Source organism: Neofelis nebulosa, chromosome 1 (genome assembly GCF_028018385.1).
Source record: "Neofelis nebulosa isolate mNeoNeb1 chromosome 1, mNeoNeb1.pri, whole genome shotgun sequence".
Classification (NCBI taxonomy): domain Eukaryota; kingdom Metazoa; phylum Chordata; class Mammalia; order Carnivora; family Felidae; genus Neofelis; species Neofelis nebulosa.
In genome coordinates this window covers 218556911-218575030 of record NC_080782.1, presented here as the reverse complement: position 1 = coordinate 218575030, position 18120 = coordinate 218556911, and the positions used below count along the sequence as shown (strand labels likewise).

The 18120-nt window shown below is 39.8% G+C and overlaps 1 protein-coding gene across 3 annotated transcripts in view; it reads right to left on the bottom strand.

Annotated features, from left to right (window-relative positions):
• Window positions 1-17873, bottom strand: part of COG3 (component of oligomeric golgi complex 3) — a 72552-nt gene extending 54679 nt beyond the window's left edge. Inside the window, exons 1-8 of one of the 3 annotated variants that reach the window (XM_058684991.1) lie at window positions 17318-17873; window positions 8904-9050; window positions 6688-6749; window positions 5274-5439; window positions 4547-4621; window positions 3214-3306; window positions 2111-2236; window positions 728-808 (exon numbers count right to left, since the gene is read on the bottom strand). In XM_058684991.1, the coding sequence (XP_058540974.1) occupies window positions 728-808; window positions 2111-2236; window positions 3214-3306; window positions 4547-4621; window positions 5274-5439; window positions 6688-6749; window positions 8904-9050; window positions 17318-17491 (924 nt within the window). In that variant the 5' untranslated portion in view covers window positions 17492-17873. The remainder of the gene's footprint in view (window positions 1-727; window positions 809-2110; window positions 2237-3213; window positions 3307-4546; window positions 4622-5273; window positions 5440-6687; window positions 6750-8903; window positions 9051-17317) is intronic. The other 2 variants (XM_058684998.1, XM_058684984.1) reach the window with 2 other exon arrangements.
• Between the last annotated feature and the right edge of the window lie 247 nt (window positions 17874-18120).

Below are 18120 nucleotides of genomic sequence, written 5' to 3'. Positions count from 1 at the left end.
CTGACCAAATCATTCTCCTGTCTAAAATACTTCACCAGGGGGGCCTGGGCGGCTCAGCTGGTCAAGCGTCTGACTTCAGCTCACGGGCCATGGGTTTGAGCCGCGAATCATGCTCTGAGCTGACAGCGCAGAGCCTACTTGAGGTTCTCTCTCTCTCCCTCTCTCTGCCCTCCCCTCACTTGCACACATTCACGTGCTCTCTCGCTCTCTCCCAAAATAAACAAACTTGAAAAAAACAAAATACTCCACTAGCTCTCCGCTTGTCCTGAATTGGCATGACACGTGATGCCCCTTGTGAAACGATCTCTACCATCTTTCCTGTCTTTTTTCCCCATCACACGTTACCAACGTCCTGTGTTCTGGTCACAAGTTACAGGCAGCTCTGCCAAAATAAGTGTGGCTACAACCATCCCTCTACGTGCCGTCTTCTCTGCATGAAGCACCCTTACCAATCCCCTCAAGCCCGCTATGAATCTGTGCTCCTTTCGGTCAAATATCACTTTCACCTAGAAACCTTCCCTGAGCATCACGGGAAGAGCTAAGTGTCTCCTGTTCTGTGCTCTTAAGGCACCTCTAAGGTACGCTACCGTAATGTGGAAAGACAGTCCCTACCTTTCATTTGTATTCATTTTCCTGGTATAAGCAAAAGGTCTAACGTACAGCAGAGCCTCAAAGGGCTGGCTAAATAAACTTCATAGCAATATCCTATTTACGTCAATAGACTTACTCTGACTTTGGGAGCAGCAGCTCGAAATTTCACATAAAATAATGTGAAGGCATTGTCTGCATTGGGTACAGATGCAGGATCCTAGAGACACGGGGAAGGGCAGGGAAGGAAGATAATTAGCAAACAAATAATCATTCCGAAAATATGACACCAACCATTTTAAATGGCTACCGCTGGGCCTGTATACCAACCAAAAGCTTACAGAGAAAAATCTCAAAGACAGATTAAATATTAGTATTATTGCTACAAATGAGACATGCTTGGGTGGAACTGTCATCTCCTTCCTCTTCATAACTAAAATTTACCCTATGCTGCATGAATTTGGGTGGTAAACAGAGCTGAATTCAGATTCATACTCAGTCACTTACTGACAGCAGGATAATGGCCACATCACTGGACCTCTCGGAGATTCAGCGCATCCATTAAATGCAGATTAGTCATAAAGGTGTTATGCAGCTCAACAGTAAGGCACTAGTTACTGGTACATTGTAGGTTCTAGCACTGATTAGCTATTCATTTCCTAAACTTATTCAAAATCTTACAAAACAGAAAAATTATATAGTCTGGCCTTCATGTCAGCTACGAACAATATGGACAGTAAAACACAACCCGAAAATCAGAGGCTTTGAACTAAAAGTTCAAGAAGATATTTCATGTGCTTTGAAAAGTAAGCTTAAAACATAAAATGCATAGTCTTTATGATTGTATTTTCTTATATGTTCAGTGAGCATCTTAGCTAGCTGCACTCTTAATTTTCTAACCTAACTCTCTGCTCATTTTCCACCTAGCATCTACTATGACCTGTAATTTGTTTGTTTGTTTCCTTCTTCGCTGATTATTTCTTCTGAATTATCCATGAGGGCAGGGACCTCGCTGGTTCCTTCTCACTATTGTACAGTTCCCAGTACAATACCAACCACTGAGAAGGCTCTCAATGAAAATACATTTGTTAAACACAGAAAATTAAATTATCTACCGTATGTAAAAAAAAAAAAAAGACTCAAAGTATCCATCAAATGTAATCCTACCCCTAAGACAGAACTAGTTTTATCATTTTGCTGTATTTCCTTCCAATATTTTCATGAAGATAAAATGTTTTAAGTGACAAATGGTTCGAACCTTATTGTTTACCAATAGTAATGAGTACTTCTCACATTATTAAATATTCTTTGAAAATAAGATTCTGATGAACAGATATAATACAGCCATTTTTTTCTATTCTAAATAAAACTTAGATGCATAGTCCTATTTAACAAAATGTTAAAAAAAAAAAAAGTTTCTAGAGGTACTAAGTACTAACCTTACATTTAAGATTATGGAAGGTAAATGAATGAATAAGAAAAGAAAAAGAAAAGAAAGGAACGACCTCACCAGTTAACTCACCCTTTTCAATAACTGACTGGCGAGGTTCTGTAGCGTGTTCACAGTGTATGTCTTCATGAGGTGCAAGGCTTTCGAAAGACACTGCTTAAACTTCAGCAAATATACAGGATAATCTTTAAAATGTGGCTATAAAGGAAAGGGAAAGATTTACAAAGAGGAAACAAACACTGGCCCAGCCAACTACGAAAACAAACCTGTCCTGAAAGTAAAGCTATAGATGATGTTCAAAAGGTCTTATATAGACTGTAAGCTTGATGAAGACGAATACGGGCTTCTCCCCTAATTCCCCTTCAACCAAAAGTTCACTTTATGTCACTTCACTTTTACAAAAGACCTACAATAGTACCCGTTTTTGTTAACCAAAAGAAATCCAATGAGGATTTTCACTTTTATGAAATGGTAACTGCTTCTTCACTTTAGGACATTTTGATTTACAAAAGGTTTCATAGGAACATTCTGCTTTCAGATAGTGGGGAAAACCTATAAATCCTTGGGGGATACGAGGAGGGTGATGAAATCAAAGGGCCTGTTCCTTTATTTCCTCCCAAGTAACACTTCCTGTTTCCAAAGAAGTATCTATCTAGAACACCAGGAAGTCAAAAGCCTAAAAATCACCCATCCTTTTAGGTGGCTATACCTGTGTCAGCCAGGATCCCTTTCTGTTCCAGAGGTTGCCTCAGCAGCTGAAAGTACTTTTTTTTACATCAGTACAGACGATGACTAAGAATTTGCTACAGTTTTTCTTCAAGTATATTACAGATACCCTGTTACCCTTCAGAAGAAATACTTTATAACATAGGAAGTAATATAATATGAATGTTAAGATTTCTTAAAAACATACAGGAACAGGGGCGCCTGGATAGCTCAGTTAGTTAAACACCCAACTCTTGATTTTGGCTTAGGTCATGATCTCACAGTTCGTGAGTTCAAGTCCTGTGTCGGGCTCCATGCTGACAGCTCAGAGCCTGTTTGGGATTCTCTCTCTCCCTCTCTCTCCCTGCCCCCTTTCCTGCTTGTGCAGGCACACACACGCATGCACTTGCACTCTCTCTCAAAAATAAATAAATATACTTTAAAAAAAATACAAAAATATCATGACTTACATGAGATGAGATATATGTTATACAGTCATCTAACTTGGCCAGCATAGGTATAAATCCTTCACTATTAACAGACAATGTAGGAGAATTCAGTTTCTTTAAGGAAAAAAAAATTTTTTTAATTCACAAAAAATATTCAGGCAAAAGTTGAAAATTATGTATTAGAATTAGCATACTTCCCTTTATAAGTTATACTAACGTCTTTACATTTTAAGAATCATCAAAGTATCCTCAAATATAGCCCATGTGTAATAATAAAGAAAGGACAAAAAAGTAATAGTGATTTAATTTAGTTTATTCCTAATGAGCTTTAAGGGGCTCTTCATAAATTTGCAAATATTTACATTACTGCATCATACAATGTTATATTAACACATCAAGTACCTAGACTTCTCATTTTCTAGTACAACATACACAAATTTCCTACTTTCAAATAGTGGCGATTTTTTCAAGGTTAAAGGATTAACTAGCAGTCATACTCTGTTTAGCAGTCATACTATGAAAGTAAAACAATATATAAGCAAAATATAAGTAAACGTTTAATGATTAAATATATACAAATAGCATAAACACAAGTAATATATATAATGTTTAATACTTAACATATAAAACTATACATTAAGACATGAAACTACTTTACATACATGTTTTATATAAATATGAAAATGTAAATAAAGAAGTGTATGCAAAATATAAGTAAAACCAGTCAACTATTTTTTATCTTGATAGCTTAACAATGAACAATTTCCCCTTGCATTCCATTATTAACTGGTTACTAGTTTTCTATCTCTGTAGTAAACCATAATAATTATAATTAATTTAATACTTTTAGTCATTTATATGTAGTAATTATGATTAATTTATGAGCCGGGAAGACATAGGAATGTAATTTACACAGCAGTCTTAATTGAGACTATTACTTTGATATACAAGCATGCGTTATAAGGACTATACTCCAAACTAAACAGGAGATTATTTTTAAAAATATTTTGATTGCTAAGAGTAGCACAACCACAGCAAGATTTAAAATTTAATACTTCCTCTCACAATCTTTTCAGCTCACAAATAAAGATACTGTACGTGGTAACAGACAAAGGGATTTTAATAACAGTAATACAACTTAAGAGGAACTACTGTTTAAATCACATTTGAAAAAATCTGAACTGGTAATGATACCTACATGGGGTACAAGTAGGGATATCTATCTGCAAGCAAACTATTAAGTTAAAATATCACTCAAGTCAATTTATAAATTTAATGATTATATTCAGAAAGGAAAATACAAATAAAGTCACTAACTTTACAAAAAGTAAAAAAAAAAAAAAACCATGCTTACTGTGTTAATAGTTTCCAATTCATTAAAATAGGAAAGCTTTTGTTGAATGTTTTCTGCCAGATCAACAAGTTCCGACTTGCATTTTTTAAAAGAAAAAAATCAGTATAAGAACGTTAAGAATCAACACTCCAGTCTCAAAATTACATTGAATACATTTATACCAGACATACAGGTTTATTTTAGACATAAGATTTTAGACTAATGCTCAAAGATTTCTGCAATCGTGAACAAATTAAGTGATGATTATTGCAGCAACTTACATATCTTTTATAAAATAATAAATAATTCCCTTTTAAAAACACACAAAATATACAGAGAAGACTCAGATAAAGTGACTTACATGTTCTATCTTTAGATCATGAGTTTAAGTACAATCTAGATCAGTTCATCCTTTCATAAACCCCACCATTACTATAATCACTTTGCTTATTTGAAAAGTGTCAATCAAGAGTGGACGGGGCAAACTAATGTATCGTCTTCATTCTGAAACTGTACTGAGACTTAACAGCTCGAAACATAGGCTTGCCTTGCCACATTCATGTGAGCTTATTTAGAATACAAACAAGCTGGCAATGTCATAACGTGCATGCTTAGCACAAGGCCTCACACAGAGCAGAGTTCAATACATACTTGGAGAAATTAAAGAGATCAGAATTAAATTCTATCCATCTATTTAAAAATAAAACGTTAAGTATAATCACTAGCCCTCTCCCCTACTCCAAATTACCTGTTCTTTTAGGAGCTGTTCACAGGCTTCATGTAGCGTTCCTGTCTTATTGGACACAAAAAGATACTGTTTCTGCAATGATTCCAGATGCTGAAGAGCACTGTTTACATCATTCAATATAGCATCACACTGCTCCTGAAACCCAGACAAGTAATCCCTCATCTGTCTAGAAAACAGAACCAAAAGGGGATTGGCAATAATATTTTCCCCCAATAAGCAGAGTCAATAAACAACAAAGTCTCATTTTTCCCCAAATGCATGAATCTCAGGAGAAGAGTCGACCTACTCACTGAAGTTTATTATATTCAGAAAGCTGCCAAAAATTATGTTAACACCTTTTCCAAAACTTAAGAGGAAAAAAAATCACTGAAACAATGAGCAACAAAAGGAATCAGCCTTAAAGCCACAAGCTGGCTTTTCACATTTAAGGCAATAAATCGCCGACTCAACTTTCAAAGACTGGGACACTAGGGCCAACCCGGGGTATTAAGTAGGTCAATCTCTCAGGTCACTTAATGTCTTTGAGAGACGGTGTGATGTCATGGAAAGAATTTTGGACTTGGAATCAGAAGACCTGAGTCACTGAGTCATATTAGGAAAGTCACTTAGTATTTTCAGGCTTCAGTTTGCACATTTGTAAAATAGGAATAATATAATACCTTTCTTCACATAACTGCTATAAAGATTAACTGAAATCACACATCAAAGAGCCTAACACATTACCTAGCAGTAACCGTCACTTAATAAATGTTAAATAAATGCAATTATTCAATCCACAGTCCCCAAATCAGCTCGACACTATGCACCATCATTTCCCCTATGCTATCAACATACACAAACAGAACAACATAGTTACACCCAATCTAGGTGGGCATCCCCAAAATCTCTTGGGTCACTACTTCGAAAGAAAAGCAATAAACATCCCTTAGAGTTCCTGTAAAATTCCCACTTGAACTCAAACCTTCCTAGAGTTCTCTAAAAACCAATGTGTGCACCTCCTAACCTATTAATTATGATACAACTATTTGTTTAAATCACACAACTTATCTCAAGCTCTTCTTAAAGAAAATGTTGCTGTTGGAGTTTTCTTTGTATCTTAATTTTGTTTAAAGATACAGATTATGAAATGCCGCAGATGACTGTGATCTAAAAGTTAGGGGACACCTGGGTGGCTCAGTTAAGTGCCTGACTTCGGCTCAGGTCATGATCTCATGGTCAGTGAGTTCCAGTCCCATATCGGGCTCTGTGCTGACAGCTGAGAGCCTGGAGCCTGCTTCGGATTGTGTGTCTCCCTCTCTCTCTGACCCTCCCCCACTCATGCTCTGTCTCTCTCCATCTCTCAAAAATGAATAAACGTTAAAAAAAAAAAAAAAACTTAAAGTTAGGTTAGCCAACAAACTCAAGAGCCACATACCTATATTTAGTTTCTTCATCCTGATCCATCTGAGTTTGTAGCTTTGCAAACCATGAGAAAAACTAGAAAAATAAAGAGTATTACATTGTCAACAAAACTAAAACAGACAAAATGGAAAGTGGCTACAGGCTAAACAGCAAGTCAAAAGGGTAGACACTACCTAAGTCTTACTGTTTGTGGTTCAGACATTAATAATTATTTTTAAGCCAGGAGATGATCATTTAATTCCATAGGCAATATCTACATGCTAGAAAAGCAAAGGATATTAAAATCATTGGCCACATCCAGAGTCAAACAAAGATAAGGGTTAAAGGTACAGTATATAAAAAATATATATTCTTTCCTAAGAGGCTAATGCCTATTTGCTACATTGCTAAATTTGAATAGGTAACATAGGGCTTTGGATCAGTGTTAATATTAATGTTATCTAATAAGGATTATAAAAATATAACTTTGAAATAATATAACAGAGTGACTTAACAACATGGGACTTCTGTATTAGCTAAACCTGGGTTTGGATTCTAGCCCTACCACCTAAGTCGTGAAAAATATCTATTATTAAAAAGAGGTGGAGGGCATAGTCTATTAAGCATCCGACTGGCTCCGGTCACAATTTCAAGGTTTATGAGTTCAAGCCCTGCGTCAGGCTCCACTCTGACAGGACAGAGCCTGCTTGGGATTCTCTCTCTCTACCTCTCTCTCCACCCCTCCCCCAATTGTGCTTTCTCTCTCTCTCAAACTTTAAAAAATAAAATAAAATAAATAAAAAGAGCTAAAGATTGACCTTATACAAGCATGAAGGATAAAAATGTTTTATAGCTTGATCATTGTGGGAGTTAAATTTGTCAAAACTCATCAAACTATATACTTAAAATGGATATATTTTATATTGTGTAAATTATAACTCAATATACAAGTTTTTCAAAAAATTTACAGAAAAATACGCAGGTACAAATTTAGCCCAGATTTTTTTTTTTTTTCCAAATAGTCCAAATAAGTTCACAGACATGGTGCAAGGTTATGCTCCACAATTGTCAAGTTGGATCTGAAGTCAAGGGTATGCTTCATTCTCTCCAGATATTAGGCTTGCCAAGTGCCTTAGCTATCATTCACTGAACTCTGTGTGCCTGCCAAACACTGTATGCATTATCTAATTTTCAGAAAAATCCCATGAGATAGGTATATAATCATCCTTGTTTTGCAGATTCAAAAACTAAAGGCCTCAGAGGATAAGTGATTTGCCTAAACTCACAAAGATGGTAAGTGATGGAGAAGGTGACTTTCAGATCCAGGCTGGCCTAACTCAAGAGGTGGAGCTCTTTTTCACTTTGCCACACTGCCTCGACTTCCTAGATCTGCAATTCAGCAGGCTTGCTTTTTGTTTTCCTTGGTAAATGCCTCAGCTCTGATTTTTATACAGCAGAAAGAAGAGACAAAAAAAGTGACAGAAGAAACTGCTATATATTCAGGTTTATGATTAGGAATAAATAGCCATCAGGGGAAGACTGATTACACATGCAAATTTTAAAAACTAACTGTAAGGGGTTCACCTAAAGAGAATCTTTAGGTTCTTAAAAAAGAAATTACCTAGCAACAAGCAGAGGGGGGTGTATGTGTGTGCACGTGCGTGTATGTGCACACACACATGTGTGCTAGGGAGACCCACTGACATAAGCAGACACTGGGGGAGGCCAAAAGTGCATGAAACATTAAGACCTTAATGATGAGCTATCAACATCCAAAGTTGGTATATCATATCTTTATCTGTATCGCAAATACAATTGGGCAACAGGTTTATTTAAAACACTCACAGAGGTATCTGGGTGGCTCAGTCAGTTGAGCGTACGACTTCGGCTCAGGTCACGATCTCACAATTTGGGAGTTGAAGCCCCACACCGGGCTCACTGCTCTCAGTGCAGAGCCCACTTCAGAACCCCTGTCCCCCTCTCTCCCTGCCCCTCCCTTGCTTGTTTTCCCTCTCCCTCTCTCTCGAAAATAAATGGAACATTTTAAATAAATAAGTAAATATAAATAAGTAAAAATAAAACACTCACAAAACAACCACAGCTAACACAAAATCGAGAATGTTCTAGAAAGATCTGATGTTAACTGTATCTTCAAAGGTTTAGAACTTTTAACAAGGACACTTTCTCATTAGCCCTGTCGTGAGATCTTTAAAATAATCAAGCATCCATAGAAACAACAATGCCATTCACCTGCTGTGCAGTTTCAATTCTCTCTTCTTCCATTTCTAAGGAAATGAAACCCTTCGAGAGAATGTCTTCTGTAGATTCAGGTACTATTGAAGGCTCTGCAGCAGGCAGCGACTGGGATGTTAAACTGCACAAGTCTTCAAGTGGAAGCTTCAAAAAAAAAAAGAGCCACAGAGATATTTAAATAACGTGAAAATTCTCTAAACTCTTGACTGTTATTATTCCATCTCACTTGTTTTGAAAGATCATTTGAGGCTAATAACTGCCATACGACAGTAACACTTACAGCTAGGCTCTTTCTATTAAATGCTAGCCTCAAAACGTAAACGTAATACGGTTATTGCACCGAGAGTTAGGTATGATTTTTTTTTTAATTTTTTTTAACGTTTATTTATTTTTGAGACAGAGAGAGACAGAGCATGAACGGGGGAGGGTCAGAGAGAGAGGGAGACACAGAATCTGAAACAGGCTCTGGGCTCCGAGCAGTCAGCACAGAGCCCGACGCGGGGCTCGAACTCACGGGCCGCGAGATCGTGACCTGAGCCGAAGTCGGACGCTTAACCGACTGAGCCACCCAGGCACCCCTAGGTATGATTTTTGAGTTGCCCTTCTAATACTGGCAGTGAATCTGTGCTAATCAACACACGTTTTCTTACTTGGACCTCATGAACTGGCACCAAAGGCAAAAACCTGTATGCTGTTGAAAGTAGCTTGCCTTTCCCAGGATCTAACAAAAGAGCCTGGCCTCATTAATGCTTGCCAACAGAAAATAAATCACACCCAAGAATTAACTACCAATAAACATGACCTCCTTCTGCCATTTCTATCATTGGCACACTTCGCCCACACCTTCTTGGTGGTAAATTCTGAAACTGTAACTGAGGAGAAACCATCTCAGAACTCCCCATTGGTTTCGGAAGAGCCCCCCCAGAAGGCCTCATTTTGACACCATCAAATACTTTGACCTACAATACTTTCCAGTTCTCCACTACTAAAGATAGCCTAGGTGTTAATTTACCTATAAGTCACACAGACGTACTAATTTTAGACCTCAAATAAAGGGAGTGTGGATGAAGGATGAGGTAAAAAGGCCTAAATGTTTCAATTCCAGTTTTTAGTCCTTAGGGCATAACATTTAAGGCTCATCTACAGAAAATTTTGACCCAGGGCCTTAGGAAATTGCCCCTGTTTTTCCAGACACAAGAATTTCTTCTGAAGACAGGCTTTTATCTTCAAAGCTTAAAAAAAAGCCAGATGAACAATGCACCATCACTAATTTAGAAATACAACCCTTTGGGGCTCCTGGGTGGCTCCATCAGTTAAGTGTCCGACTTTGGCTCAGGTTATGATCTCACAGTTTGTGGGTTCAAGCCCCTTGTCGGCCTCTGTGCTGACAGCTCAGAGCCTGGAGCCTTCGCCTCTCTCTGCCCCTCCCTCACACTCTTGTCTCTCTCTGTCTCTTAAAAATGAATAAAACTTTTTAAAAAATTAAAAAGAAAAAATTAAAGAGAAATACAACCCTTTAAAAACAGGATTTAAAAAAATTTTTTTTAATTTTATAGACAGAAATAAGTGCGTTGGGAAGGAGCAGAGGGCGGGGGGGGAGAGAGAGAGAGAGAGAGAGAGAACGAACCTCAAGCAGGTTCCACACTCAGCACAGAGCCTAATGTGGGGTTCAATCCCACAACCCTGGATCATGACCTGGGCCAAAACCAAGAGTCAGACATCCACTCAGGCACCCCCAAAATAGGCGTTTCTGTCCTGAGTTCAAGCTATACTTTCTGGCATGGGGAAGCGTGTTATGGTGCAGCCTGGTTTGAACACTGCTCCTGCTCACTTATAAGCTGTGTGACGATGGGCAAATTACCTAATGCTCCTAATCCTCAATTTCTTTTCTGCAAAATAGGAACTACAATATCTGTATCCTGAAGCCACTAGGGAAAAAAGAAAACACGGGTGTGGGAAAACAGGCTTCCTGAACTGCTGGGAAGCTGCAGACCAAAAAAAAAATGTTCAGCAACGTCCTCAATCTGCCTCCTCCCCACAAATGACTCTGACTCAAGAGCCAGGAGGTCATGAGTAAACATAAATACCTCTTACCAAGGGTATCACCTGTTCATGTAACCCTTCCTGAATGGTGACATAATCCTTCAATATAAAAGGACTATGGCACATGAAGAATTAAGTTTCTCAAATCCAGTGAGAATCTATCTTGAGTCCAAAGCGTCATCAGCAACCGTGTGCTGCCGCCAGGGGTTCGGAAGGTAAAAGGGCCTAATTATTTCATTTCAATTCCAGCTCTTAGTCTGGAGGCAGAGGAAGCTGTGCTAAGTCACACTACTCCTGCTCTGTGGAGCCATCCCAGTTACCACAAGAAGCCGCCTCCTCGGAGAGGGGGAGGTAACCCACCAGAGACAATACTACATGTATTTAGCATCATGCTTGTCACCCAGTAAACACTCAATAAATCTAAGCTACTGTCATTTATCCTTTTATTATTATCCCTATTTATGAGCAATAACAGAGTAAGTAAATCTATAAATCAGAATCGATCGTGCTCTTGGGGAAAGAATAGTCCTTAGGCTATCTTTTTTTTTTAACGTTTATGTGTTTATTTTGAGAAAGAGAGCATGCGCACTCATGCGTATGCATGCGTGCAAGTGAGGGAGGGGCAGAGAGAGAGAGGGAGAGAAAGAATCCTAAGCAGGCTCCAAGCTCAGTGCAGAGCCTGACGCAGAGCTCAATCTCACGACCGTGAGCCAAATTCAGGAGTCGAGTGCTTAACCAACTGAGATACCCAGGCACCCCCATAAGCTATCTTTATAAAACTGGATTTCATTAGTAGTAAAATTTACTTCTATTCAGACTGTGACAAAAGTCAAACATGCAATGCTATCCTCAATGTTCACACAATAGCTAAGGGGGAAGGAGAGGTGGGTCAGGCTCAGATTTGAAAACATACCAGAAAGCACCGGGAGACTGGGCTAAGGTAAGGAAAGCTGGACAGAGTGCTGCTGCAATGTGCTCATCAGTACATTCAAGACAGCTAAAGACTCAGTGAACTTGAAGACAGTGCACTAAAATCACCCAATAAGAAACATAAAGAGGAAACAGGGTGAATAAATAAAAACCAAACACAATATCCAAGAACACGGAGATGGCATCATATTATCTAGTACATGTATAAATAGAATCCCAAAAGCAGAGAGAACAGGGTAGAAAAAAAATTTTTTAAAAGATAATAGTTGAAACATTTCCAATAAAAGACAGCAAACTACAGTTCTGAGAAGCTCAGAGAATCCCAAGCAGAATCTCTCTCTCTCTCTCTCTCTCTCTCTCACACACACACACACACACACAAATACACATGTACACACATGATATTCAAACTCCTAAAAATAAAGTTTAAAAAAATATGCTAGAAGACATAGGAGAAAAGACATATTATATACAGAAGAATGAAGAATTAAAAGAATTACAACAGACTTCTCACCAGAAATTAAACAAATCTTTTAAGAAATAAAAGAAAAAACCATCAATCCAGAATTCGTAATCTAGCAGAGTATCTTTTTTAAATGAAAAGGGCTGTTTAAACAAAGCTGAGAAAATGCATTTCCAACAGTCTTGTACTACAAGAAATATTAAAGGCAGTTCTTCAAAAGCAGATGGAACATAATACCAGATGGAAAAATGGATATTAAAAACAAGCCAACAAAAAAACTAAAGGCTCTAGAAATAGTTAAAATAAAAGCAAATATGGTAATTTTTTTTATTTATTTTTTTTTAATTTTTTTTTTTAACGTTTATTTATTTTTGAGACAGAGAGAGACAGAGCATGAACGGGGGAGGGTCAGAGAGAGCGGGAGACACAGAATCGGAAGCAGGCTCCAGGCTCTGAGCCATCAGCCCAGAGCCCGACGCGGGGCTCGAACTCACGGACCGCGAGATCGTGACCTGAGCTGAAGTCGGCCGCTTAACCAACTGAGCCACCCAGGCGCCCCGATAATTTTTTTTATTTTTAATCACTCAGAAAGATAAATGTCAAAAGCAAAAATATATCAGGCTCAGTCAGTTAAGCGACGACTCTTGATTTTGGCTCAGGTCAAGATCTCATGGTTTGTGAGTTGAAGCCTCCAGTTGTTCAGGCTCCGCACTGACAGCACAGAACCTGCTGGGGATTCTCTTTCTCTCTCTCTCTCTCTCTCTGCCCCTCCTCTGCTCGTGTACGCTCTCTCAAAATAAATGAACGTTTAAAAAAATATTTATCTTCTAATTTACTTTACAAAACAAAATCATATTTTCGAAAACTCTAGATACTTGAGAAGGTAGTGTAGATATTCCAGACAAAGTCTGTAGTCTAGATGTTGTGAGTAAACATGATCATGTGAATATATGAAAAAACATTCTATTTTATTACTTCATGTACAAATACTAACTACTTTTCAAGCATGAGGACTTTCAAATACCAGAAGCAGAAGGAGGCTTCCCATCCTGTTCCCTTATACTCACTAATACAAAACCATTTTCTCTCAAACCAAGCAAGCGAGAAGCCACATTAACTGAAACAACTACTTTTTTTTTTTTTTAATGTTTATTTATTTTTGAGAGACAGAGTGTGAGCGGGGGAGCGGCAGAGAGAGAGACAGAATCTGAAGCAGGCTCCAGGCTCTGAGCTGTCAGCATAGAGCCTGACGCAGGGCTCGAACTCACGAACCATGAGGTCATGACCTGAGCCAAAGTCAGAAGCTAACTGACAGAGCCACCCAGGCGCCCCCAACTGCAACTAATTCTAAGAAACAATTTTTTAAAGAAACAAAACAAGTTACTTTTTAAAAGAGAATGAAAAACTGGCCCCATTAGGTACATTTCTTCAGCTGTCTTTTCTTAAAGCACCTGGAATAGAATGGAAAAGCAAGAAGGGGTGTGCTGGGGTCACAAACTTTCCTGTTCTGACCTCTCATTCACTCCTGCCTCTCCTGGCTGGCTTGGTCAGTAGAGCATAGACCCTGGATCTCAGAGTCGTGAGTTCGAGCTCAAGCTCCATGTTGGGCGCAGAGATTATTTAAAAAAATAAATAAGTAAAAAAACTGACTCTCATTAACTCATTCACTCCTGAGTCCTCTGGCACACTATACCGTGCTAGCTTCCAGATGGAGCATTTACCATCAGAGAGAAGAGCACAAATCTAGGTACCTAACTGTCAGTCCTAGAGAGCTATTGTATAGTTTATGCAAATGGTACGTTAACATATTAAATAATAATTATAATAAACAATCAACCTTGCCTGACCAGCTAAGCAGGTCCAGGAAAAAACCAAATACACCTTTCTCTCCCGAACTTTATTTCTTGTACATTTCCGGGTTGGAGAAAATCACTTTCATAATCTAAACAATTCATTCCCTAAATGAAACCTTTATGTTTCATTTCTCTGTTTGAAGCAAGTCATTGAAGACGTATAGATGGAATCTCAGAACCTTCAAGGCACTTAACGTTTTCTTTTCTTACCTTTGGTCTGAGTGACACCTATACCAGCATAGGATCACAAGATTCTAATCTACTCTTTCAAGTTATCAATCATGTGGGGAGAAAAGCATGTGAATAATACAGTACTTACAGCTCGCTTGCCATGTGCACTTAACATACATGATTTCACTAAATTCTCACAATCACAACCCCCCATCAGACAGTAAGTATATTATAATCCCCATTTTTTAAAGAAGAAAACAGGCTCAGAGAAGTTAAATATACTAAGAACACAGTCTTTAGGAAAACAAGTTACAATTCATTTCAGGTAAATTTCAGGGTTAATTATTGCAGCATTTATTAAGAACTACTAAATTCAGCAGAAAGCAAAAGGCCCTCACTACTAAAACAGATGCATCTTGGCTGCAAGAAACCAGTCTGCCTAATATTCTACTTCAAATTCTTTTATCTAACACCAAAAAAAGAGAAAGATATAACTTCTTTCCAAAATACGACTAGTTCCTCTTCATAAAAGAGAAAGATATTTTCTAAAAAAGTTAACAGCTTTACGGTATTTACTGAAGCATCAGCTGGCCTTTTGCTATTCAACTAACTTGCTCAGTGCCAGCTGTTCAGGAAGTAATTTATCTTGTGAGAACTGTGAAACACTGCAGAAAATCCTTTACAGATACACTGTTTGGAGAAAATAAAAACTGAGCCATTCTTTTTTCAGCACCAGTGTTCAGAGTGGTAACAGACAGGGGAACCTGGGTAGCTCAGTCGGTTGGTATCCGACTCTTAATCTCGGCTCAGGTCATGATCTCACAGTTCAGTTCGTGTGTTGGGTTCCATGCTGACAGTGCATGGAGCCTGCTTGGGATTCTCTCTCTCCCTCCCCCCCCTCCCCCGCCTCGCTCTCTCTCTCTCTCTCTCTCTCTCTCTCTCTGTGTGTACCCCTCCCCCACTTGTGCTTACACTCTCTCTAGAAATAAACATTAAAAAAAAAAAAAGAGTGGTAACAGATAAAAAAATTCAATTCCAGTCTTCCCATCAGACATAGAAACACTTTTAGTAAAGGGAAACAAGGGCTACAGATAGCTGAAAAACAATGATCCCCCTGACAGATGCCCCAGACAGGAAGATAAAGGCCATTTCATTCTCACAGAAATCCCATACGTACACTGCATATACCAGAACACCTTCACTCAACTCTTGAACCTGTCAAGCTCATCTCCCACCTGTGACTTTGCATTGCTTTTTCCTCCACCTGGAAGGTTACTTCTCTAGTCTTTGCAAGGCTGGCATTTTGTTTTCCACCATGAGTTCTCGCCTTAGACTGTCACTTTCTTAGAGAGGCTTCCTTCCTTGTCTAGAGCATACCTCAATCCCTTTCCGTCATACTATCTTGTTTTATTTTCCTTATACCACGGGTCATTGTCTGAACTTACCCTGTTCTTTTCTACAAGCTCATGATCACAATTATGTTAGCTCCATGAAGCTAGGGAGCTTGATTTGCTTATCTTTCTATTCTCAATTCCTAGCCCAGAACAGGCACAAAATATATGTTAAACAACTGCATGAGATTAATGTGGATACTATGCTGCATAAATATGAAAAAAAAAAAAATAGGATGAAAATGAAAGATTCCATTTACTTCACTCCAAAACCTTTCCTTTGTGTTCAGCGAGAATAGTAATAGTTTATGAGCTAAGACAATAAAAGCAAATTGGGTTACTTTTCTTGTGGACTATGTTCCCCACAGGTGCTGTGATGCCCAAGCATCCTGCTTCTGTAACAGGCCAAATCAACTATAACCGGACTGGAACATTTATAGAGCAAACAACTTCTGTTATCCAAAGCATAAAAGACTTTGATAGCCAAGTCAAAGAAATTTCCACCTGTTTCCTCATTTATTTCAACATTGCATCCTACAGGTGAACAGAGAAACCCAAGAAAGAACACCTGTATTTTATGGCAGAGGACGTTAACAGTGAAAGTGAACTTTCAAAGTTCTTACTCTCTAAAACTTGAGGGTAGAAAAAAATAGTTTAAGTCTCTAAAAACAATCCACCTTTGGACACAATCCCAAATCCTGAAAAATGACTGCTTCCAACGTTAAAAAAAAAAATCATTATTAATAAAACAATAATCCTAAACCTGGCCCTCAAACCAGAAAAAAGTCTGTCCATCTGACAATTCATAAGATGTTCTTTTTGATACTGTAACTACTTGAACTGAATTACACAAGCGATAATATGCATAACAACCCAATAATAACTAGGATTAAAAACACTGACACCACCGAAAGCCAGCATTACCTAATAATGTACTGACCCAGCTTTCAAAGAAAATTCTTTTCTATTGCTCGGCTACAGGTCAGATAAATCGATCTCCCATAATCTGCACTTGATGGAGAGCTCATTGCTCTGTGTGCGCTGAATGAAACCCTCACTCGGGATCAAGTTTTTGTCTCTCCAAGTGCCCCATGGAAAAAAGGAAGCTGGGTTATTCATTAAGGCGGTAAATGAATACTAATAAGGAGGTTGTCCTGAAGCAAAGCACTTCGGGGGTCGGTGCCCTCTCCCGGGAGATGATGGGCAGCAGGATTATGCCTCAGCTGACAGCACGGATACCTGGGGCAAGACGCCCACGACAAGGCTCCCAGCCAACCGTCCCACACCGCAGGCGGAGGGCTGGGTGCCCGCCGACACCAGCCACTGGACGCCCCCGCAGTCGTCCCCGTGCGAGAGTAGAGTTGGCGGTCGCCGGCAGAGCCAGGCCTGACAGCCCGGGAGGGTGAGGCGCCTCTCCCACCGGAGCCGCCACCGTGGCCGGGGAGGAGGGAGAAGAGACCGCGGGCAAGAATCTGCAAGGCCGGGGCCCACCGGCACGCCGAAGAAGCATCCCAGCTCGCTTTGTCGCCGCCCCAGCCCAGTCCCAGCCCGTCACCTCACCTCGGCCGGCACAGGCAGGTTCTCCACCGCCGCCTTCAGCTCCAACACCGAGTCCGTCTGCCTGTCGGTCAGCGGCGCCGTCGTGTCGGGTCTCCGATCCCAGAAAGCCAGCTTCTCCCGAGCGTCCCGCTCTGCCGCCGCCTCAGGCGGCAGCAAGAGCGCCGCCTCCGCCATCGCCGCCGCCCCTGCGGCCCTCAACAGCAGCGGGGTGGAGGGGACCCCGACAGACAGGCCCTGGCCACTTCCGGGGGAGCCGGGGCTTCCAGCAAGGCACCGGCGGCGGGGCGGAGCGGAATACCTTGACTCCGGAAGTGCTTCTACAGTGTGTGTGGGCGGGACAGAGGCCAGGACAGACGTGGCTCTAAACGCGGTACAAATATTTCCGGTTGGGAAGGCGTAGAGGGAGAAGAATGTGGGCCCTGACGGAAATAGATGTGCCCCTACCGGAAGTCTCTTCCTCACCTTCAATAACTTTATTGTAATGTGTGTTCAGGTTATTGACAATTGAGCTACGTGACCCTGCCGGCAGAGGTCCTCCTGGGCTCCCGGATCTACTCACTGCTTCTGCTCACTGCCGAGTAGTCTGGGTGGGGTATGCGGTCTCTGATTTCCGTGGAGACATGTGACAGCTTCCACCGCCTAGATCACGATCACAGTATAAAAGTTTCCAACATCCAGCAAGAAAGCCAACTTCAGAAAACACATAAGAATTCAAAAGATTTCTGAATATCAAACACCATTAATAATACTAGATAACTGGAAACAACCTAAATGCCCAACATTGAAGAACTGGATTAATTCAC